The sequence below is a fragment of the Dermochelys coriacea genome, chromosome 13 (genome assembly GCF_009764565.3).
Source record: "Dermochelys coriacea isolate rDerCor1 chromosome 13, rDerCor1.pri.v4, whole genome shotgun sequence".
NCBI lineage: Eukaryota > Metazoa > Chordata > Testudines > Dermochelyidae > Dermochelys > Dermochelys coriacea.
The window spans coordinates 1,326,831-1,345,434 of record NC_050080.1 but is presented as its reverse complement, the minus strand read 5'-3'; the positions used below and the strand labels follow the sequence as shown (position 1 = coordinate 1,345,434).

Below are 18,604 nucleotides of genomic sequence, written 5' to 3'. Positions count from 1 at the left end.
TTACATTTGGATGACTTGGTATGAACATCCTCCTAACTCATTACAGTCTCTTGGCGTGCAAGGGAGAGATTGTTTTCTCTCAGGCTGGGCACACTAGCCAACAAGCAGGTCAAAAGATTTGCTTTCCTACAGGCTACCTGATGATCTACAGAGAGGAGGCCGTTGCCTCTCATACCTGAATTTGTGTTTCCTCCACTTTAACCCACTGAGTGCGTTCAGGAATTTTAAACCAGTACATTGCTCCAAAAGCAACAGCCTAATAGCACAGTTTGAAGATCAGCATACAGGCCTCTCATTCATCCCTAGGGCATGCTAAGGTGTCCCATCAGACTCTTGGCTTTTTTGCCAGATGAATACGCTATTTTATTCAGCTTTCTGCAATGCAGGAGTGTTGCTTTTTTTAAATGTTAATGTTCTGCACTTACATACCCACATTTCAAAATCCAGTCCGTCATCAACCTTCTTCACAGAATTACCGAACTCTGCCACATTCCATTTTATTCCTCAGCTCCCTTATACTCTTCAGGTATCAGAAGTCACTGCATCTTCCTCCCGCTCTGTACGCAGTGGTGGGGCAGTCGGTCCTCCTGTGACGACCCACCATCTGGAACAGAATTCCTGACCTTCCTTCACAATTTAAGTCTCACTTTAGCATCTTCCTCTCCTTGGTTTATGATTCATAGCCATCTTTCTAATAAAACAATCAAACCCTAATCTGAAATTCAGTTTGCTTCTGATCAAACTATTTCCCCTCAACCCTGTCTACAGATGCTAGCTGTAGGGAATGTCATACTTACCCGTATTACTTGCATTTAGCTGAATAGATTAACAGCCTGTGAAAGGCCATTACCAACCCACACTGTTGTAAATCATGCATAGTATTCAGTCATCTACCGGGATGCTTATCTGGATTACATGTCTACAGAAATTGTAATTCTTAATCAAGAGGATTATGGCAAGTAGCTAATCCTAAAAAACAAACACAAAGTGCCTAGTGGAATTAAACTTCTTTTCCTATAGAGCCCATTTCTCCTCCCTTTCCCTTCCTTGTGTCCTCAGTAATCTCAGAGAATATCTAGAAGGGCTTGATTAACTTGGTCCAAGAACATCAAGACCTTATCTGCTACAGGGGAAATTCTCAAAAACATTGCTTTTTAGATAACAAACAGTGTTTTTAAGAGGCTGACAAGCACCAAACCAATATATTTTTATTTTTTGTGGCACTACAGCGAGTAGAGAGGTCATCTCAAATAAAAAATTCTCTACTTCCAGATGCATTCCATCTCCCTTCATACCTCAAATACTCATCTGGATCCGGATACAAAAATCAGATCACATTAATACAGAAGTAGACAGGATTGCAGTGGCTTTCTTGCAATAATAAAATTCTAAGTGTTCGCTATGATCAAATATACTCAGCATTTCTCCTTCACAGACTGAAGATGACTACATATACTATTGTCTCCAGTTTTAGCAAGACAGAAGAAATTTGTTTTCATTAAAGGCTCTTTTGTGTGTATGCAAAAATATCAAAGATAATGCAAACAGCAAGACTCTTGATAATGTAACGTCACCACACAACGTATTCACAAAATATCAAAATAATAATAAAATGTAACAAAATAATCGAAAAGATAACAAAATACTTAAAAATCATTGCATGAAGACTAAAAGTTTTGCCTCAGAAAAGCTTAAACTCAACACTATTCTGGTACCAAGACACACACACACACGTACGTAATATGGTTCATAGGAGTAAGTTTTAAAGCAACCACAGGCCTTCGCCAAAACACAACATTAATGGCAGGCCTGCTGGATGAGGCAATAGCTTTCAAAGATCAGTTGGATTACATTGTAGGTGTGTTACAGACAAAGTTACATATGATTATGTCCCAGAAACCTCAGTTTTAAGATCCACCATATAAATCAGGAAAGCATATCCCATACCATTCTGGCAGAAAACTGGAGATTAGAACAAGAGTAAATCCAGTATGTTCAATTACACAATGTGGGTCAATCTTTGAAGTTTAAATGATCCATCAGGACTGAAGTACAAGGGGTCTCATATCATTAGGACCTATTTTTTCTTTTATCCCTTGTTATATAATGTATAAAAACCACACCTAACCCAAACTATGAACGAGACCCCTTACAATACAAATCACCCATTAGGCACCATATAATTTGTATTGGTATCAATACTATAGAAAATTAGAGACAAAAATGTAGTTATCCCAATCACCAGAGTTGGCACTTTCATGCTAGTTTTTAAAGAGATAAATACATCAAATTAAATTTTATAGGAACAATTTCATATAGACTATAAAATTTTCTGTAATGAATGAAAACTAGCCAAGTTGCATTGACAAAATAATAAATACTCTAGTAAAAATTCCATATCCAAAAGAAGAGTTTTAGATATGAGGATCAACACTATTTTACACATGAACTCCTAAGTGAAAAGCATATTACTCGTGTACCCATAAAAGTAAAGTGAACCTTCAATGAACATTGCAAAATATCCAGATACAATTCATGTGGAGTCCTCAGCCTGTGTGTCTTTCACACATCATAGGCAAAGCTTGCCGTGTTCATTAACTCTGTGCTCCAAAGCCTACAACAGAGAACTCTGAAGCACCATGAGGCCAAGCCTTGAGGCAACATGCCAGGGTGTCAAAGCATCAGGACAAGGACATTGAGATGTAAGTGCCACAACTGTTATTTGTGTTACCATAGCACCAAGGAGTACTAGTCATGGACCAGGACCCCATTGTACTAGGTGCTGTACAAATACAGAACCAAGACAGTCCCTGCCCCAGAAAGCTGACAATCTTAGCACAAGACGAGAGATGACAGGTGGATACAGACAGACAGGGGAGCACAAGGGAACAATGAGACGACACAGATAAGTATGATGGGCAGTGGTCTCAGCAAACTAGCGGCCTAGCCACCACAGAAAAGGAGCGTTGTAAGGAACCACAGAACTAAAGTTCCCACAGAGTCCCTGGGAGGCAGGAGCCTGGGGCATTATTGGCGCTGCCAGAGCAAGTGGTCACCAAAATAAAAGCAAGGGAAAAGACGACCCAGGCCTAACTGGAAGGCCGGGAGGGAGCAGAAAAGACCCCAGGAAGATGTGCTGAGTGGGAAGGTGACGTACACCTACGCAGGTACTGATCTCAGTCAAGGAGCAACAGCCTGAAAGGGTCCAATGGCGAGAAAGTTGCGCTTCATGGCAGCATGTGGCCACGGGAGGGAAGATGGCTTGGGCTCCTACTCACTACCACTGTCTTTTGGGACCTTCAGCACTTGGACAGTCCCACTCATCTCATGCCACAGACCAGAGATCCATCAAGGAGAACTTTGCACCATGGGGTTTCGACTGTCCCATGCAGAGAGAGAGAGAGACAGACAGACAGAGACACACACACACAGCTGAGGGGACAGAGGACAGATGATAGATAGGTCCGAGAAAAGAAGTGGATTCAGAAACCACTCAGTAAACAAGGTTTCCAAACAGCAAGAAAAGCATCAAACACACATTTTAATCCTTGTTTAACCAAGTGCTTGTTAGCAAACGGCTTAAAGCCATTCTTTAAATTAAATACCATTTACTCCTCCCACTGCTCATTGGTTAAGTTTCCACAGCAAGGCAGAAAAATCCCTTTTACAATTTCAAGCTCAGGAAAAACAAAATGGATAGCAAACACATTCTCTGTGTAACATGTTTCACCAGGTGGTTTATTTTAGACCCTCAGATGTGTGCTAGATCCCTTGCAATACAGATACAACCCAATCCCAGCCCCAAGAAGTTTCCAAACCCGCTTGAGACAAGATGCAATGGAGATGAAGGGTTAGAAATGTAGTAAGGATGGGTTGGAGGGTAAAGGACTCTGAAAAAGCCAGTACACAACACGACAGAGCAAGGCATTTCTCTCTTAAATAAATGTTTTAATTTGCTAATTTCTTGAGGACATCATAAACAAAGTGGGTTTTATGGAAGAGAGGACAGTGACCTTTGGACCAGCTCAGGAAGGAAACCTCATGGAGCGCTTGGAATAAAGCCCAGAGATGTTGCGGGAGAGGTAGACAAATGAGGTACCTAGGCTGTCACTGTTTGCAGATGACAAACAGCAAGGAAAGTTTTGCCAACGCCCAGGCAAAAACAACGAGGAGTCTGGTGGCCCCTAAAGACTAACAGATTGATTTAGGCATAAGCTTTCGTGGGTAAAAACCCCACTTCTTCAGATGCATGGAGTGAAAATTACAGATATAGGCATAAATATACTGGTACATGAAGAGAAGGGACTTACCTTAAAATGGAGAACCAGTGTTGACAAGGCCAATTCAGTCAGAGTGGATGTGGTCCACTCTCAATAACTGATGAGGTGGTGTCAATACCAAATGAGGGAAAATTGTTTTTGTAGTGAGCCAGCCACTCCCAGTCCCTATTCAAGCCCAAATTAATGGTGTTAAGTTTGCAAATGCCTGGACAGGGTGTCAAACAACCCATCAACAGCCATTGTCCAGCAAGGGAGCTGCAATGCAATGACTCACCTGCATGAGGCCACACCAGGGGAATTGCTCAGCCTTGCTTGGGGAGACTTGGCAATGCCCCCTGACATGCCTGGACTTGTGCTCCCCAAGCACATGGACTGAGAGTATAAAACAGACAGAGTGGACACACACTAGGCCTTTCTCCTGCCCCCACCTACGCTGCAAACAACCAAGACGCTGAGAAGAAGACAAGAAAGACTCCAACGCAGGAGACTGGCCCAGGTTTAAAGAACAAACCTGTATATTAAGGACTGCGATATCTAGTGGGGTGAGAAAAATTGCTTAATCTAGTTGCTGCCCAGTCTAATAGGGTTGAGAGTTTAGACTGCGTGCTTATATTTTATTTTAATTTTATTTTGGTAACCACTCTGACTTTTTGTCTATCACTTAACAACACTTAAAATCTACCTTTTATAGTCAATAAATTTGTTTATCTTTACCGGTGAGTTTGACTGAAGTATGCGGTAAATCTGCTCAGGTTTGACAAAGGCTGGTGTATATCCACTTTCCATTGTCGAAGTGGTGAACCAATTAATAAATTTGCACTGCCCATCCTGAGCAGTACAAGATGGTATATTCCTGGGGTAAAGTGCTGGGAGCTGGGGGACTTTGGCTCTGGTGCCTTTCTCTGTGTGATTCATGAGTGGCTCTGGAAGCACTCATGCAAGCCAACAGGGTATGGGGGCTCCACATGCGGTTGTGCCGAGTGATCACAGCGCCTGGAGGGGTTTGCTGCAGCTCACTAGCAAGGCATTGTGAGAGACAACCCAGGCTGGAGACAGTTAAGGGGGCAGAGCGGTCCCGCGGCCCCACAGTCCCAGCTGCACCCCGGGGATCCCATCACAGCGTGGACACCAGGAAGGTATTTCAGTATTCCCGTTCTATCAGTGGCTCACAGTGTCTATTCTCAAGCTGTATTTCCCCAAAGCACAGAACCACTGTTGGGTTGTATCGCTGCTGGCGAAACATTTGGCAAGGCACAGGCACACGTACACACCAGGACAATGGCCCTGACAGGCTCCAGGGGAACCCTGTTACACATCTCAATTAACTTAAATTGCTAAAAACCCAATAACTCACCTGCCCAATGATGCAAAACATAGAAAATTGGACTTATGGAAATAGGATTTTTTAAAAAAATCTCTGTAAAAATCATCTCTGGACTCTCATCTCTCTCCGTCCCTCATTTCCGCTGACCAATAATGATCTAGAATTATGTGAACAAGGAGCCCAGTACATGCCACTCCCCTTCCCCCAGAAGACAGAACTCTGCTTCACTTTACAATATAAATAATAATTAATAACCTAGCCCTTTCGTAGGGTTTGCAATACACTGGGTAATCCTCACAATACCATGAGGTAGGTAGACAGGCACTGTCCACAGACTGAAGAGGAAGAAACTGAGACAAAGGTTAAGTGACTTTCCCAAATCCACAAATCAAATCAGTGGCACAGTCAGCAGACCCAGGTCTCCCTACTCCAAAATCACACAGCTTAGCATAGTGATTAAGGTTCCTCCATAAAGGGAATGAGGCAATTGTTATTTCCTCCTGGGAATAAGATTCCAAAACAGCATCAAATCTGTCTTCCGAGTATCTCACCAGATCCCTCTCTCCAGTTTTATTATGCAAATCCAAGTAACAATGTAAAAGAGTCTCTCTTCTTCACCACCATCTATGAAAAACAAGGACCACATATATAAATAGCTAATGGAACCTGAATTGGCCAACCTTCGTATAAATCATAACTAGCCCTGGCACTGCTACGTTGGCCTCCCCACATCAGACACAAGCAGCAGCCACACCAGGCCTGCATTTCTTGCTTTGTTTTATCATCTCCTTCTCCCAGTCCTGTTGTATTCAAGATGCAGAGCTCATCACAACAGCTATTAGAGCCCAAACATGCCTTCCAGGAGCAGTCTTGCCAAGCCATTGCCTTCATTAATATAATGTTATCAAATTTCTAATGTTGGTGCTCTAAAGCAAATGTACTGTTACAGCTCACTACTGGCACATTTTTCAGGAGGAAAACAGCTGCTCGTTGAATCTGTCGCTTTTCTTCCTTGCCATCCAGACTCCCTCTCAAAACACAAACAAGTACAGACTCCCCCCTACCTGGCTGCTTTTCAGCATTGCTACTCTGACCATAGTAAAAACTCTACCCTGACTAGAGATGGCTGAAGTTAGTTCAGTGCAGAGTCTGAGCCAGTAGCAGGTAATGTAACAGTCTTGGAGGTGTCATGGTATTCTCCAAATCAGATTGAAAGAATGTGAAGAGCAATTAGATAAAGACAAAAAAACCAACAGCAAAAATTTGTAAATACATCACAAAAAGGAAACCTGCAAAACAACCAGTGAGGCCACTGGCTAATCGAAAGGCTGAAGGAGCACTCAAGGAAGACAAGCCCATTGTGGAGAAACCAAGTTATTTTTTTGCATTGGTCTTCACTGCAGAGGTTGTAAGGGAGATCTCCACCCCCGAGTGATTCTTTTTAGGTGACAAATCTCAGGAACTGTCCAAGACTGAAGTGTCAGTAGAGATGGTTTTGGAACAAATTGATAAATTAAACAGTAATAAGTCACAGGATCAGCTGGGCCAAGAGTTCTGAAGGAAATCAAATATGAAACTGCAGAACTATTAACCATGGTATGTAACCTATCACTGAAGCCCCCCAACCTGAAGCAAATACTCACCAGCAACCACACAACAGAACCACTAACCCAGGAACCTATCCTTGCAACAAACCCCAGTGCCAATTCTGTCCACATATCTATTCAGGGGATACCATCATAGGGCCTAATCACATCAGCCACACTATCAGAGGCTCGTTCACCTGCGCATCTACCAATGTGATATATGCCATCATCTGCCAGCAATGCCCCTCTGCCATGTACACTGGCCAAACCAGACAGTCTCTACATAAAGGAAAAAAATGGACACAAATCAGACGTCAAGAATTATAACATTCAAAAACCAGTTGGAGAACACTTCAATCTCTTTGGTCACTCGATTATAGACCTAAAAGTGGCAATTCTTCAACAAAAAAACTTCAAAAACAGACTCCAACGAGAGACTGCTGAATTGGAATTAATTTGCAAACTGGATACAATTAACTTAGTCTTTTGAATAAAGACTGGGAGTGGATGGGTCATTACATAAAGTAAAACTATTTCCCCATGTTTATTCCTCCCCCCTGCTGTTCCTCAGACATTCTTGTCAACTGCTGGAAATGGCCCACCTTGATCATCACTACAAAAGGTTCCCCCCCCCCCCCCCCCATCTCCCCTCTCCTGCTGGTAATAGCTCACCTTACCTGATCACTCTCTTTACAGTGTGTATGGTAACACCCATTGTTTCATGTTCTCTGTGTATATAATCTCCCCACTGTATTTTCCACTGAATGCATCCAATGAAGTGAGCTGTAGCTCACGAAAGCTTACACTCAAATAAATTTGTTAGTCTCTAAGGTGCCAGAAATCTTCCTTTTCTTTTTATTCAAGAAACAGTTTTTGGAGTCAGCATAGATAGCTCTCTGAAAACAGCTGCTCAATTTGCACCAGCAGACAAAAAAGTCAATAATGTTAGGAAGCATTAGGAAAAGGATAGATAACAATACAGAAAATATCATAATGCCACTAGATAAATCCATGGCATGCCCACACCTTGAATACTGCATGCAGTTTTGGTTGCTCCATCTCAAAAAAGATACATTAGAAATGGAACAGGTACAGAGAAGGGTAACAAAAAGGATTAGGGGTATGAAACAGCTTGCGTTTGAGGAGAGATTAAAAAGAGACTACTAAGGGGAGATATGCTAGAGGCCTATAAAATCATAAATGATATGGAGAAAGAAATAGGGCAGGTTTATTTACCCCTTTGTGTATCACAAGAACTAGAGGTCACACAACTAAATTAATCAGCAGCAGGTTTAAAAACAAACAAAAGCAACTATTTCTTCATACAATGCAGTCAACCCGTGGAACTCTTGGCATAGGATGTTGTGAAGGCCAAAATTATAACCAGGTTCAAAAACGAATTAGATAAGTTCATGGAGGATAGGTCCATCAATGACTATTAGTCAAGGTGCCTAAATCTCCAACTGCCAGCAGCTGGGACTGGACAATGGGATGGATCACTCAAAATAAGACACTTACCTATTTAAGATCCACTCATACTCCTCACTGCTTTTGCCAACCGTTTGAATTGCCCCCTGGAAAGTTCAGCTAGGAAATCTCTGGTACAAAGCCCAAGCATCACTGTCAATATTTACAGTTCTCCCGTAAGATGCATTTCAACTATATAAAGTATACAGAAAAAAATGACAACTGACAGCAGGAGGAGATCCAGACCAGCTCTGGTTACAGGGTCCTGGAGTACTCTACTGAAGCATTCTGTAAAGCAGGGTCTCCCAGAGGAAAAAGGAAACAGAGGAACTTTAGCTGTTACTAGTTTATTTCTGCAATGCCTGCTGTTCATTGAGTCACACTTCAATGCTCAGAGCCCTGAAAACACTGCTTTTGAGGTGACATTTGTAGTTGCCTCATTACTCTTTTCAAAAGAGTTTTGCATCAAAGAGACAGATCTTCAAACAGCAGACACATGTACACATATACAATAACTTATTAACAGCCACACAGGAAATGGAACCACTCTGAGCTGCTGGTACTGAAATAAGCAAAGCATCTGTGTGAACAGCTAACACTGCACCAAGGTGAATGCACAGGCTGTTGTGTATTTTATGCTGCTGGAGAGTAATGAAAGGGCTGGTGTTTTATTCATAAACCCGAGTGGGCTTTTCAGAAATTTAATTTCCCCTTCCACATCGCACTGTAAAAGGACAGACTCTGAGTCCTACCTTCGTGTTCCTTTTCAGTTGTTCCGACTTTTTTTATCTTCTTTGGAGACTTCATGAAGAGTGGGAAGATAGTCCTCAGACCCAGGATGTCTACAAACTTGTGACAGTTGTCTGTACCCTCGGGTCCAATCATGGCATGGTCCAGTACCTTCAGAGCACTGCTGCGGGAGATCTTTTTTTCTCTGTGAAAAGAAAGTACCTGTGTTCAGGATGGGAGTGATGCATAGAGCTATGGAGTAAAGCTTCATTTATAGTTGTTGGAAGAGACTGTGTGTAGAGGCAACATTAACATGGCAAAAACAAGTGAGAAGAGTCTATACACAAATTCCTCTAAGTGTCTTGTTTTGCGATAAGCAGAACCATTAGCTCCCTGGATCTCTCTCTTTCAAATCAACAATGAAGGCAAAACAGCCTTCACACTCTTCTGCTACAAGAGCAGTCTACCTCCAGGTTGTCTTACAAGAGGCCACCCAAAGAGCATGGTGTTCCGTGTGCTGCACCAAGTACTGTTAACCATAGGAACCAGGATTCCAGCTGAGTGTGAGGTCAGCTGAGAGGACATGAGTAGACTAACCTCCATTGGGTTCCTGTTGGACAAGAGTCTAGATCATGAAAGCAAGGAAGGGTTCCTGGTGATGTTAACAAAACCACCACTAAACCTGCCACATTCAGAGTAGAATGGAAAAGGCATCTCTTTGCGCAGGTTTCCCCAAAATAGTATGCTCGTTTTGACAGCCTCATTTGCAGGCCAGTCAACAGAGGGGGCAGTTGCCATGGGGCCCTGGCGACTTAAAAGGGCCCAGGGGCCCCCAGCACCACAGCAGCACTAAGGCAGGCTTCCTGCCCGCTCTCGCTCCACACAACTCCTAGAAATGGTCGGCACATCTCTGCAGCCCCTGGGGAGGAGGTGTCTTCACCCACTGCCCCCACCCTGAGCACCGACTCCATGGCTCCCATTGGCTGGGAACTGTGGCCAATGGGAGCTGTGGGAGTAGTGTCTGTGGGCAGTGGCATGTGGAGACCTTCTGGGCCACCCGCCTAGGAGCTGCTGCCAGAGGGATGTGCCAGTCTCTTTTGGGAGCCGCCCGAGGTAAAGGTCGACCCCTGGACCTCCTCCTGCACCTCAGCACCCCCTGCCCCATCCTAGAACCCGCACCCCACACCCAAACTCCCTCCCAGAGCCTGTACCCCAACCTTCTGCCCCAGCCTGGTGAAAGTGAGTGAGGGTGGGGGAGACCAAGCAATGGAGGGAGGGAGGATAGAGTGAGCAGAGGTGAGGCCTTGGAGAAGGGGTGGGACGGGGGTGTGGGCTCAGGGAAGGGCAGTGTCTTTGGGTTTTGCGATTAGACAGTTGACAATGCTACCAGGCGGGCATGGGAAAGCCCTCGCCGTGCCAGAACAGCGTATCCAGCAGTGCAGCCGGCAGCTCGCTGGGCACCAGCGAGCGCAGGTGCAGCACTGCCCAAATGTCAGGCAGACCGTGTCCACGTGGGTGCAGCTTGTGCATGCGTGGGGGCCCATTGACTGTTCTGCCCTGGGGCTCATAATTGCTGTCGGCAGGCCTGCCCATTCATCTGAAAAAAACATCAACTTGCTTCTTGGTGGCAGGGAAGAAAGAGAGAAAGAAAGTGATTAAGTATAGGGAGGCTCTCAGATACTCTAGAGATGAGGACCATATGAGTACCGGGAGAGATAAATATACCACAACTAAGGTACTGAAAAATAAACTGCCTTGCACAAATTGACCCCAAAAAACAGCACTGTTAAATATATTTTCTATGCAGAGTAATGTTTAATAAGAATCCAGGCCTCAAAAGTGTTATGCTAGGTACCTTAAAATGTCCTCTTAAGGATATAAACAGGCCTCTCTCTTAGCAATGAAGGAGGCTTGAAAATGCTAACACCTGCCACACTCACCTGAAGTAGAAATCTGGCTCTCGCTATGATGAGATACTAAAGGCATGTTTCTAGTATGTTCTGTTTACTCTAATAACACTGTAAACACTTCGGAGCAGGGAGCATAGCTTGGGGAAAACTTCAGTTTCTTGTGGTACCACACACAGACCAAGTTGGCATTTAAATAATTAAAGAATAAACTTAAAGAAGTTTCCCACACAACAGTGGTAGTGGAATGAATAATGGTTCCTATTCCATAAAGCAACTTTTTTGGCTAAAGCTGAATTAAGAGTCTTTACCACACATGCCAAGTTCCCAGTTTGGCCTTTCTATGACAACAGTTAACAACATCAGTAGTAATGAGCACACTAAATTTTTTTCCTATTGGTGATGATGTCAAATGTAGCAGAGAAAACTCAGCCCCCTGAAATCATGTCTTGGAAGAAAGCAGATGGATTTTCAGCTATTTGGTTTTAATAGGAATTTGTAATTTTAACGTTTGCAATTCACATTGTAGGCAGGCACCTCAGAAGTAGTATTTTAAATTCTATGCATCTCTCATCAGCAACATAATCAATCACAGTATATTTGGTGATACATTTTAAAAAACCTGCGAAACATGAACTGAGAAAGGAGCCATAGAAACATTCAGCTAGCAGACCAAGTGGATCAGATGAACACGTGAAGGGACGACACAACCTGAAGAATAAAAGAATCCATGCAGCCCCATCCAGCCCATGCTGCAGAACACTGAGGGGCTGGCAAGAATGCATACTCAGGGCCCAAGTCTGCATTCCTGTCATACTCCAAACCACAACGAAACCTGACAATGCAGGATCAAGCCTTTAATTAGTAAAATTCTCACTGCCTCTTAATAGGCCCATACAAATGGCCAGAGCAGACCACTAGTCCATCTAGTATATTATCCTCTCTGACAGCAGCCAGGATCAGATGCTTCAGAGAAAGGTGCAAGAAACCCCATAGTGGGTAATTACAGAATAGTATGTCTACAGTGGAAGCTTTTTCCTAACCTCTGTGAATTAGTGGTTATCTTATGCCTGAAGCACAAAAGTATATAGCCCATCCAGAAAAAGTTACCCTGCCTAGTGTAACTGTGGATGTTTTCTGTGGATGTTTTCAATATCCATTAAATGTCTTTTTTTTTTTTAAATTCTGCTAAGACCTTGGCCTTACTCAAGCTAGTTATGCATTAGATTAAAAATTTGTATATTTATATATATATATATTTGGTATATATAAATAAATTGAGATTTGGGGGTTCAACCTTTTCCCTGTCCTATTTGTTACCTACACACCCTTCCCACTTCAAACTCTCCCTCGCATTCTGGGTCAAAGTTAACAAAAAGCTAAAAAATAAAAGTCCTTTTTTTGGCTGAATAGCCTAAGAAATATTTTCAGAGGGAAGTAATTGCCTATTGATCAGCATTTAGGCAGGTTGCACAGAGCTATCTCTGAAATATTCATTGGATTTAAGTTCAGGCTTTTAGAGATCGATAGCTGTTTGACTGGACTGTCTAGGGTTGATTTTATTTGAAATATTTATTCTACTGGAGGGCAAGTAGTTTATCTTAGTCTCATCTGGGTTTACTGAAGTATCTTTTAGCTGAGCACTAATTCAAACACAAGCAGACATGCAGCCCACCAAATAGAGAGTTATCTTAGTTTAAAAGAAGGACTCTGAAGCACTACAATGCACATAGCACCCTGTGGTTTATTCCTTTGATGCTGTTGGATATAAGAGAAGTATCCTTTGTAATGTCTATTTCTTTAAAAGGATAGTTGCCATGGTTTTCCGGACCCCCATTAGCATAAATGTAAAGCCAATTATTATAAACCCTGTCTCTATACATCATCCTGTCTCTTATAAGCAGGGTTTTCTGAAGTCATTCAGTCCATCCCATCCCAGCCATGCATCTCTCCCATTACATTACACAGAGGTCAGAGTATACCTTGTGCAGAGAAGACCCCCCCAAGAGCTGTAATGTTATTTTTAATGCAGCACTTACTGTCAGAGTAACAATCAACCTCCTGTACACACTGCTTACGGACAAAGGCACTGTATGCATCTACCAGGGCCACTGCATGTGTTCACATTCTCCTTTCTAAAAGGTTTTCATGCTTCAAATTTGTATTTTCCTCATATACATCAAGAGAAATAAATAATCATGGTTTTTGTAAAGGGAAATCATGCATCACCAATCTACTAGAATTCTTTGAGGGGTTCAACAAGCATGTGGACAAGGGGGATCCAGTGAGCATGTTGTATACTAGTCACTTTGAAAATCACAGAACTGGAAGGGACCTCGAGAGGCCATCTAGTCCAGTCTCCAGCACTCAAGGCAGGACTAAGTATTATCTAGATCATTCCTGACAGGTGTTTGTCTAACCTGCTTTTAAAAATCTTTAATGTTGGAGACTCCACAACCTTCCTCGGCAATTTATTCCAGTGTTTAACCATCCTGACCGTTAGGAATTTTTTCCAAATGTCCAACCTACACCTCCCTTGCTGCAATTTAAGCCCATTGCTTCTTATCCTATCCTCAGAGGTTAAGAAGCAGTATAGCATGCTTGATGGACTAACGGACAGACCCTGTGAGGCAAACGCTGGGTAAAATGTCTATGCTTAATAAAAAAAAGATTCAGCAAGGAGTCTAATTCTGAGCTTTGAAGGGATCATTGGGAACAACAGGACTAGTAAACATACGAGAATGTTAAGAGTCATGAAAGATGCACCTTGAAAGGACTATAGACAAGCTCTGTGGAGCTGTGCATTCATAGATGCACGTGTCTGGTTTTGGGCCTTGTACTGCTCACATTCCACTTGTTTATGCTGCACAGTCAAAGACTGCTTTTGCACAGGTTAAGCAAAGCCACAGTGAATTTCTTCAGAATAGAAATGTCTGTAGACAATAGAATTGTCATTCAAGCAATGGAAATTTCTGTGCACCCTCTTTGCTGCATTTGTCTGTGTGTGCATGGCTGCACCTTCAGTTAATAACCAAGATAGATTCACTTTATTCTTGCTACACAACAGAGATCCCTCTCAACATGTCCCTTGAGAACATGGTGGTCGCTTCTTTTCCAAGCCCTAACAGGGTTTTACAGCAAAAGTAATCAGCCTCGTGTCAATGTTTTCAAGGAAGCTGACAACCAGAATTGTGTTTTCTCCCTTTGTTGCCTTTTTAAGTAAACTGAACATTTTTTGCTCAAGGCAGCGCCTGAGATTCCACACTGCATAGCATAAAGTGCTTCCTGACCTGCAGAAACCTGAACTGTGCTCGAAGACAGACTTTAATTGAATGTGACATTTCTAAACCTCCTGTGGTGGCCACCATCTTGCTGATAAATTATCTCATGAATGAGAGGCAGCCCACAAGATAAACAAGGCTCCATGCTTGGGCACAAGGTGCATCCTCAAGAATTCTATCTCCTCTAGGTCTCACCTTGTCTCTGACCTCTCTTCTGTCTCCACTGCCCACAATTTCGGTCACCCTCAATCCCTATTCTCCTGCTTCTTCCATAATTGCTTTATGCAAATCTGTTTATCCCCACCTCTATAATATAAGCCATTTGTACTTCTGCTGAAGTACTCATCCAGACCTTCATCTCCTCCTGATCTGACTGGTGCAACTCCCTTCTCAATGACCCCCCACCACCCAGGCACAGATCACAGACTTCAAGAGCAGAATGCTGCCACCCACCCTCCCACACGTTCAAAGGGTGATGCCCACCGTAGGTCTATTTTTGAATACCACTGCTGGTTCCCCATTAATTCAAGCCTCAGTTCAAAACTGCCCTCATTATTGAAACAGTTGCCTTGTGTGCATTGACTATTTCTTGTGTGCTCCATCCTCTCATCAGCTACCCATCTCCTCTCTTGCCACTGTCAGAACAAGAACTTTCTCTGCAGTTCCTGGCATATGGAATAGTGTTCCTGTATCACTCTATTTTGATTCACCACGTCTTTTATTTTTAACTTTAACTATATTAACCCTGTGGAACATTTTAGCAGCCAATTAGTTAAGCAGAATAAAGATGTATCATACAGAGGCCCAGTACATAAAGGCTGAAAACAAATTTCAGCTCTGCTTTAATAAGAACATTTGCCCAGTTTTTGTTGAATGTGTCACTTAAAAATACATTAACTGAAGACACTCAACACTGACTATGGTTTTCTATTTAATGGGAGAGTAGATGAAGGCTATGTGCAGTCCCTAAGGGAAGTAAGAAAACAAGTTCACACAAGGTACAAGTTTCCTTTGCTGGTAGATATATAGTCTTAAATCTCAGCATAAGTAACCCAGACCTGTTTTCATTCCTTTGTCGTCCATGGGAATCTCTTGGGTCACTTTATCTGCTAAACTAACCATTCAGCTGAAGGACACCACGCTGTTTGGCAGCTCTGGATATATGATCTCACTAATGGAGCAGTTACACCAGTGATACAGACCTGCTAACGTGCTTGGAAGCACGAGACAAAGAATGTAACATACTCCTAGGAAATAACCAGGAGTCAAGCCACAGAACATTCCTACCTAGCTCTCCTCTCTCACACGCCAGGTGATGAAACATCTATTAGAACTTGGGAGTTGTTAGAGCTGTTAGAACTTGGGGGAGTGTAAGGGGGAAGCTACATACACTTAACATTCCTTAAAATTCTTCAAACTTAAGCTAAAAAACACCCCCTGAAAAAAACAAAAACAACAAAGGAACCAGCTGCAGGAGTAAAAACAGAATGCATTCAGAAATCCAGCAACAGAGTGGGGGCAACCCAGTTAATTGCACCCAATGCACTATGTATGATTACCTGCCCTATGGGCAGATGGCGTACGTGTGCGTTCGGTGCAAGGAGCTCCTAACCCTTAGAGACCGTGTTCATGCTTTGGAGACCAGGGTGGCTGAGCAGGAGGAGCTAAGGGAGATAGAGAGGTACACAGATGAGACTTTCTGGGACACAGTAGACTTGTCCCACGCCCCGGTCTGACAGCCTCTGTACTGTTGAGAAGGATGAAAGCCACAGGGAAGGAGAACATCCAACCAGAGCAGAGGGAAATGATCCGGTTGGATGTTCTCCTTCCCTGTGGCTTTCATCCTTCTCAACAGATGAGGGTCTCAATAGACCCTCCTTCCAGATGATGTTGTGGTATCCTCTCGCATTGAGGATACCACTCCGGGGGTAGGGAACTCTAGTTATTATGAAGAGACAGGTATTAGTAATGGGCGAGTCGATCATTAGAAACATAGATTGCTGGGTTTGTGATGACCGGGAGAACCACATGGTGACTTGCCTGCCTGGTGCAAAGGTTGTGGATCTCGAGACATCTAGATAGGCTTATGTGCAGTGCTGGGGAGGAGCAAGTGGTCATGGTACATGTAGGTACCAATGACATATCTAAGGATAGGAGAGAGGTCATGGAGGCCAAATTTAGGTCGCTAGGTAGGAGTCTGATGTCTAGGATCTCCATGGTAGCATTCTCTGAAATGCTTCTAGTTCCACGCACAGGGCCAGGGACACAGGCAGAACTGCAGGGTCTCAACGCGTGGATGAGACGATGGTGTAGGGAGGAGGGGTTTAGATTTATTAGGAACAGGAGAAACTTTTGGGATGTGGGAGCCTACACAGGAAGGATGGGCTCCATCTAACCCAAAATGGAACCAGATTGCTGGCACTAAAATTAAAAAGGTCGTAGAGCAGTTTTTAAACTAATGGCTGGGGGAAAGCTGGCAGGTGCAGAGGGGATGGACACATCCCTTAGGAGAGGATTTACTAATGGAGATTGTCTATTTCCTATTAAGGAGGAGAGGATGGAAGATAAAATACAGGTAGGATCTGATGAGAAACAGTCAGAAGAAAAAAAGTCTCATTCAATTACATCATGTAATAAGAGACAGCTAAAAAGTGATATGTTTTTAAAGGGCTTATATTCAAATTTCTAGAAGTCTAAATAATGAGATGGGTGAACTAGAGTGCCTCGTATTAAATGAGACTATTGATATAATTGGCATCGCAGAAACTTGGTGGAATGAGGATAATCAATGGGACACAGTAATACTAGGGTACAAAATACATCAGAAGGGCAGAACAGGTCGTGCTGGTGAGGGAGTGGCACTATATGTGAAAGAAAACATAGAATCAAAGGAAGTAAAAATCTTAAATGAACCAAACTGTACCACAGAATCTCTATGGATAGTAACTCCATGCCCTAATAAGAAGAATATAGTGGTAGGGATATATTACCAACCACCTGACCAGGATGGTGACAGTGACTGTGAAATGCTCAGGGAGATTAGAGAGGCTATTACAATAAAAAACTCAATAATAATAATGGGGGATTTCAACTATCTCCATATTGACTGGGTACATGTCACCACAGAATGGGATGCAGAGATAAAGTTTCTTCACACCTTAAATGACTGCTTCTTGGAGCAGCTAGTCCTGGAACCCACAAGGGGAGAGGCAATTCTTGATTTAGTCCTAAGTGGAGCACAGGATCAGATCCAAGAGGTGAATATAGCTGGACCGCTTGGTAATAGGGACTATAATATAACTAAATTTAACATCCCCGTGGCGGGGAAACACCACAGCAGCCCAACACTGCAGCATTTAATTTCAGAAAGGGGAACTAGACAAAAATGAGGAAGTTAGTGAAACAGAAATTAAGGTACAGCACCAAAAGTCAAATCCCTGCAAGCTGCATGGAAACTTTTTAAAGACACACAATAAAGGCTCAACTTAAATGTATATTCCAAATTAAAAAACACAGTAAGAGAACCAAAAAAGAGCCACTATGGCTAAACAATGAAGTAAAAGAAGCAGTGAGAGGCAATAAGGCATGCTTAAAAAGTGGAAGTTAAATCCTAGTGAGGAAAATAGAAAAGAGCATAAACTCTGGCAAATGAAGTGTAAAAATATAACTAAGAAGGCCAAAAAAGAATTTGAAGGACAGCTAGCCAAAGACTCAAAAAGTAATAGCAAAAAATGTTTTAAGTACCTCAGAAGCAGGAAGCTGCTAAACAATCAGGGGGGTCACTGGACGATCAAGATGTTAAAGGAGCACTCAAGGACGATAAGGCCATTGCAGAGAAACAGAAATGAATTCTTTGCATCGGTCTTCACCCTTGAGGATGTGAGCGAGATTCCCAAACCTGAGCCATTCTTTTTAGGTGACAACTCTGAGGAATTGTCCCAGATTGAGGAGTCATTAGAAGAGATTTTGGAACAAATTGATAAACTAAACAGTAATAAATCACCAGGACCAGATGGTATTCACACAAGAG

At 42.9% G+C, this 18,604-nt stretch overlaps 1 protein-coding gene across 1 annotated transcript in view; it reads right to left on the bottom strand.

Annotated features, from left to right (window-relative positions):
• CTNNBL1 (catenin beta like 1) overlaps positions 1-18,604 on the bottom strand; it is a 101,269-nt gene that overhangs the window by 29,549 nt on the left and 53,116 nt on the right. Inside the window, exon 11 of the mRNA XM_038369424.2 lies at positions 9,410-9,591. Coding sequence (XP_038225352.1) covers positions 9,410-9,591 — 182 coding nt within the window. The remainder of the gene's footprint in view (positions 1-9,409; positions 9,592-18,604) is intronic.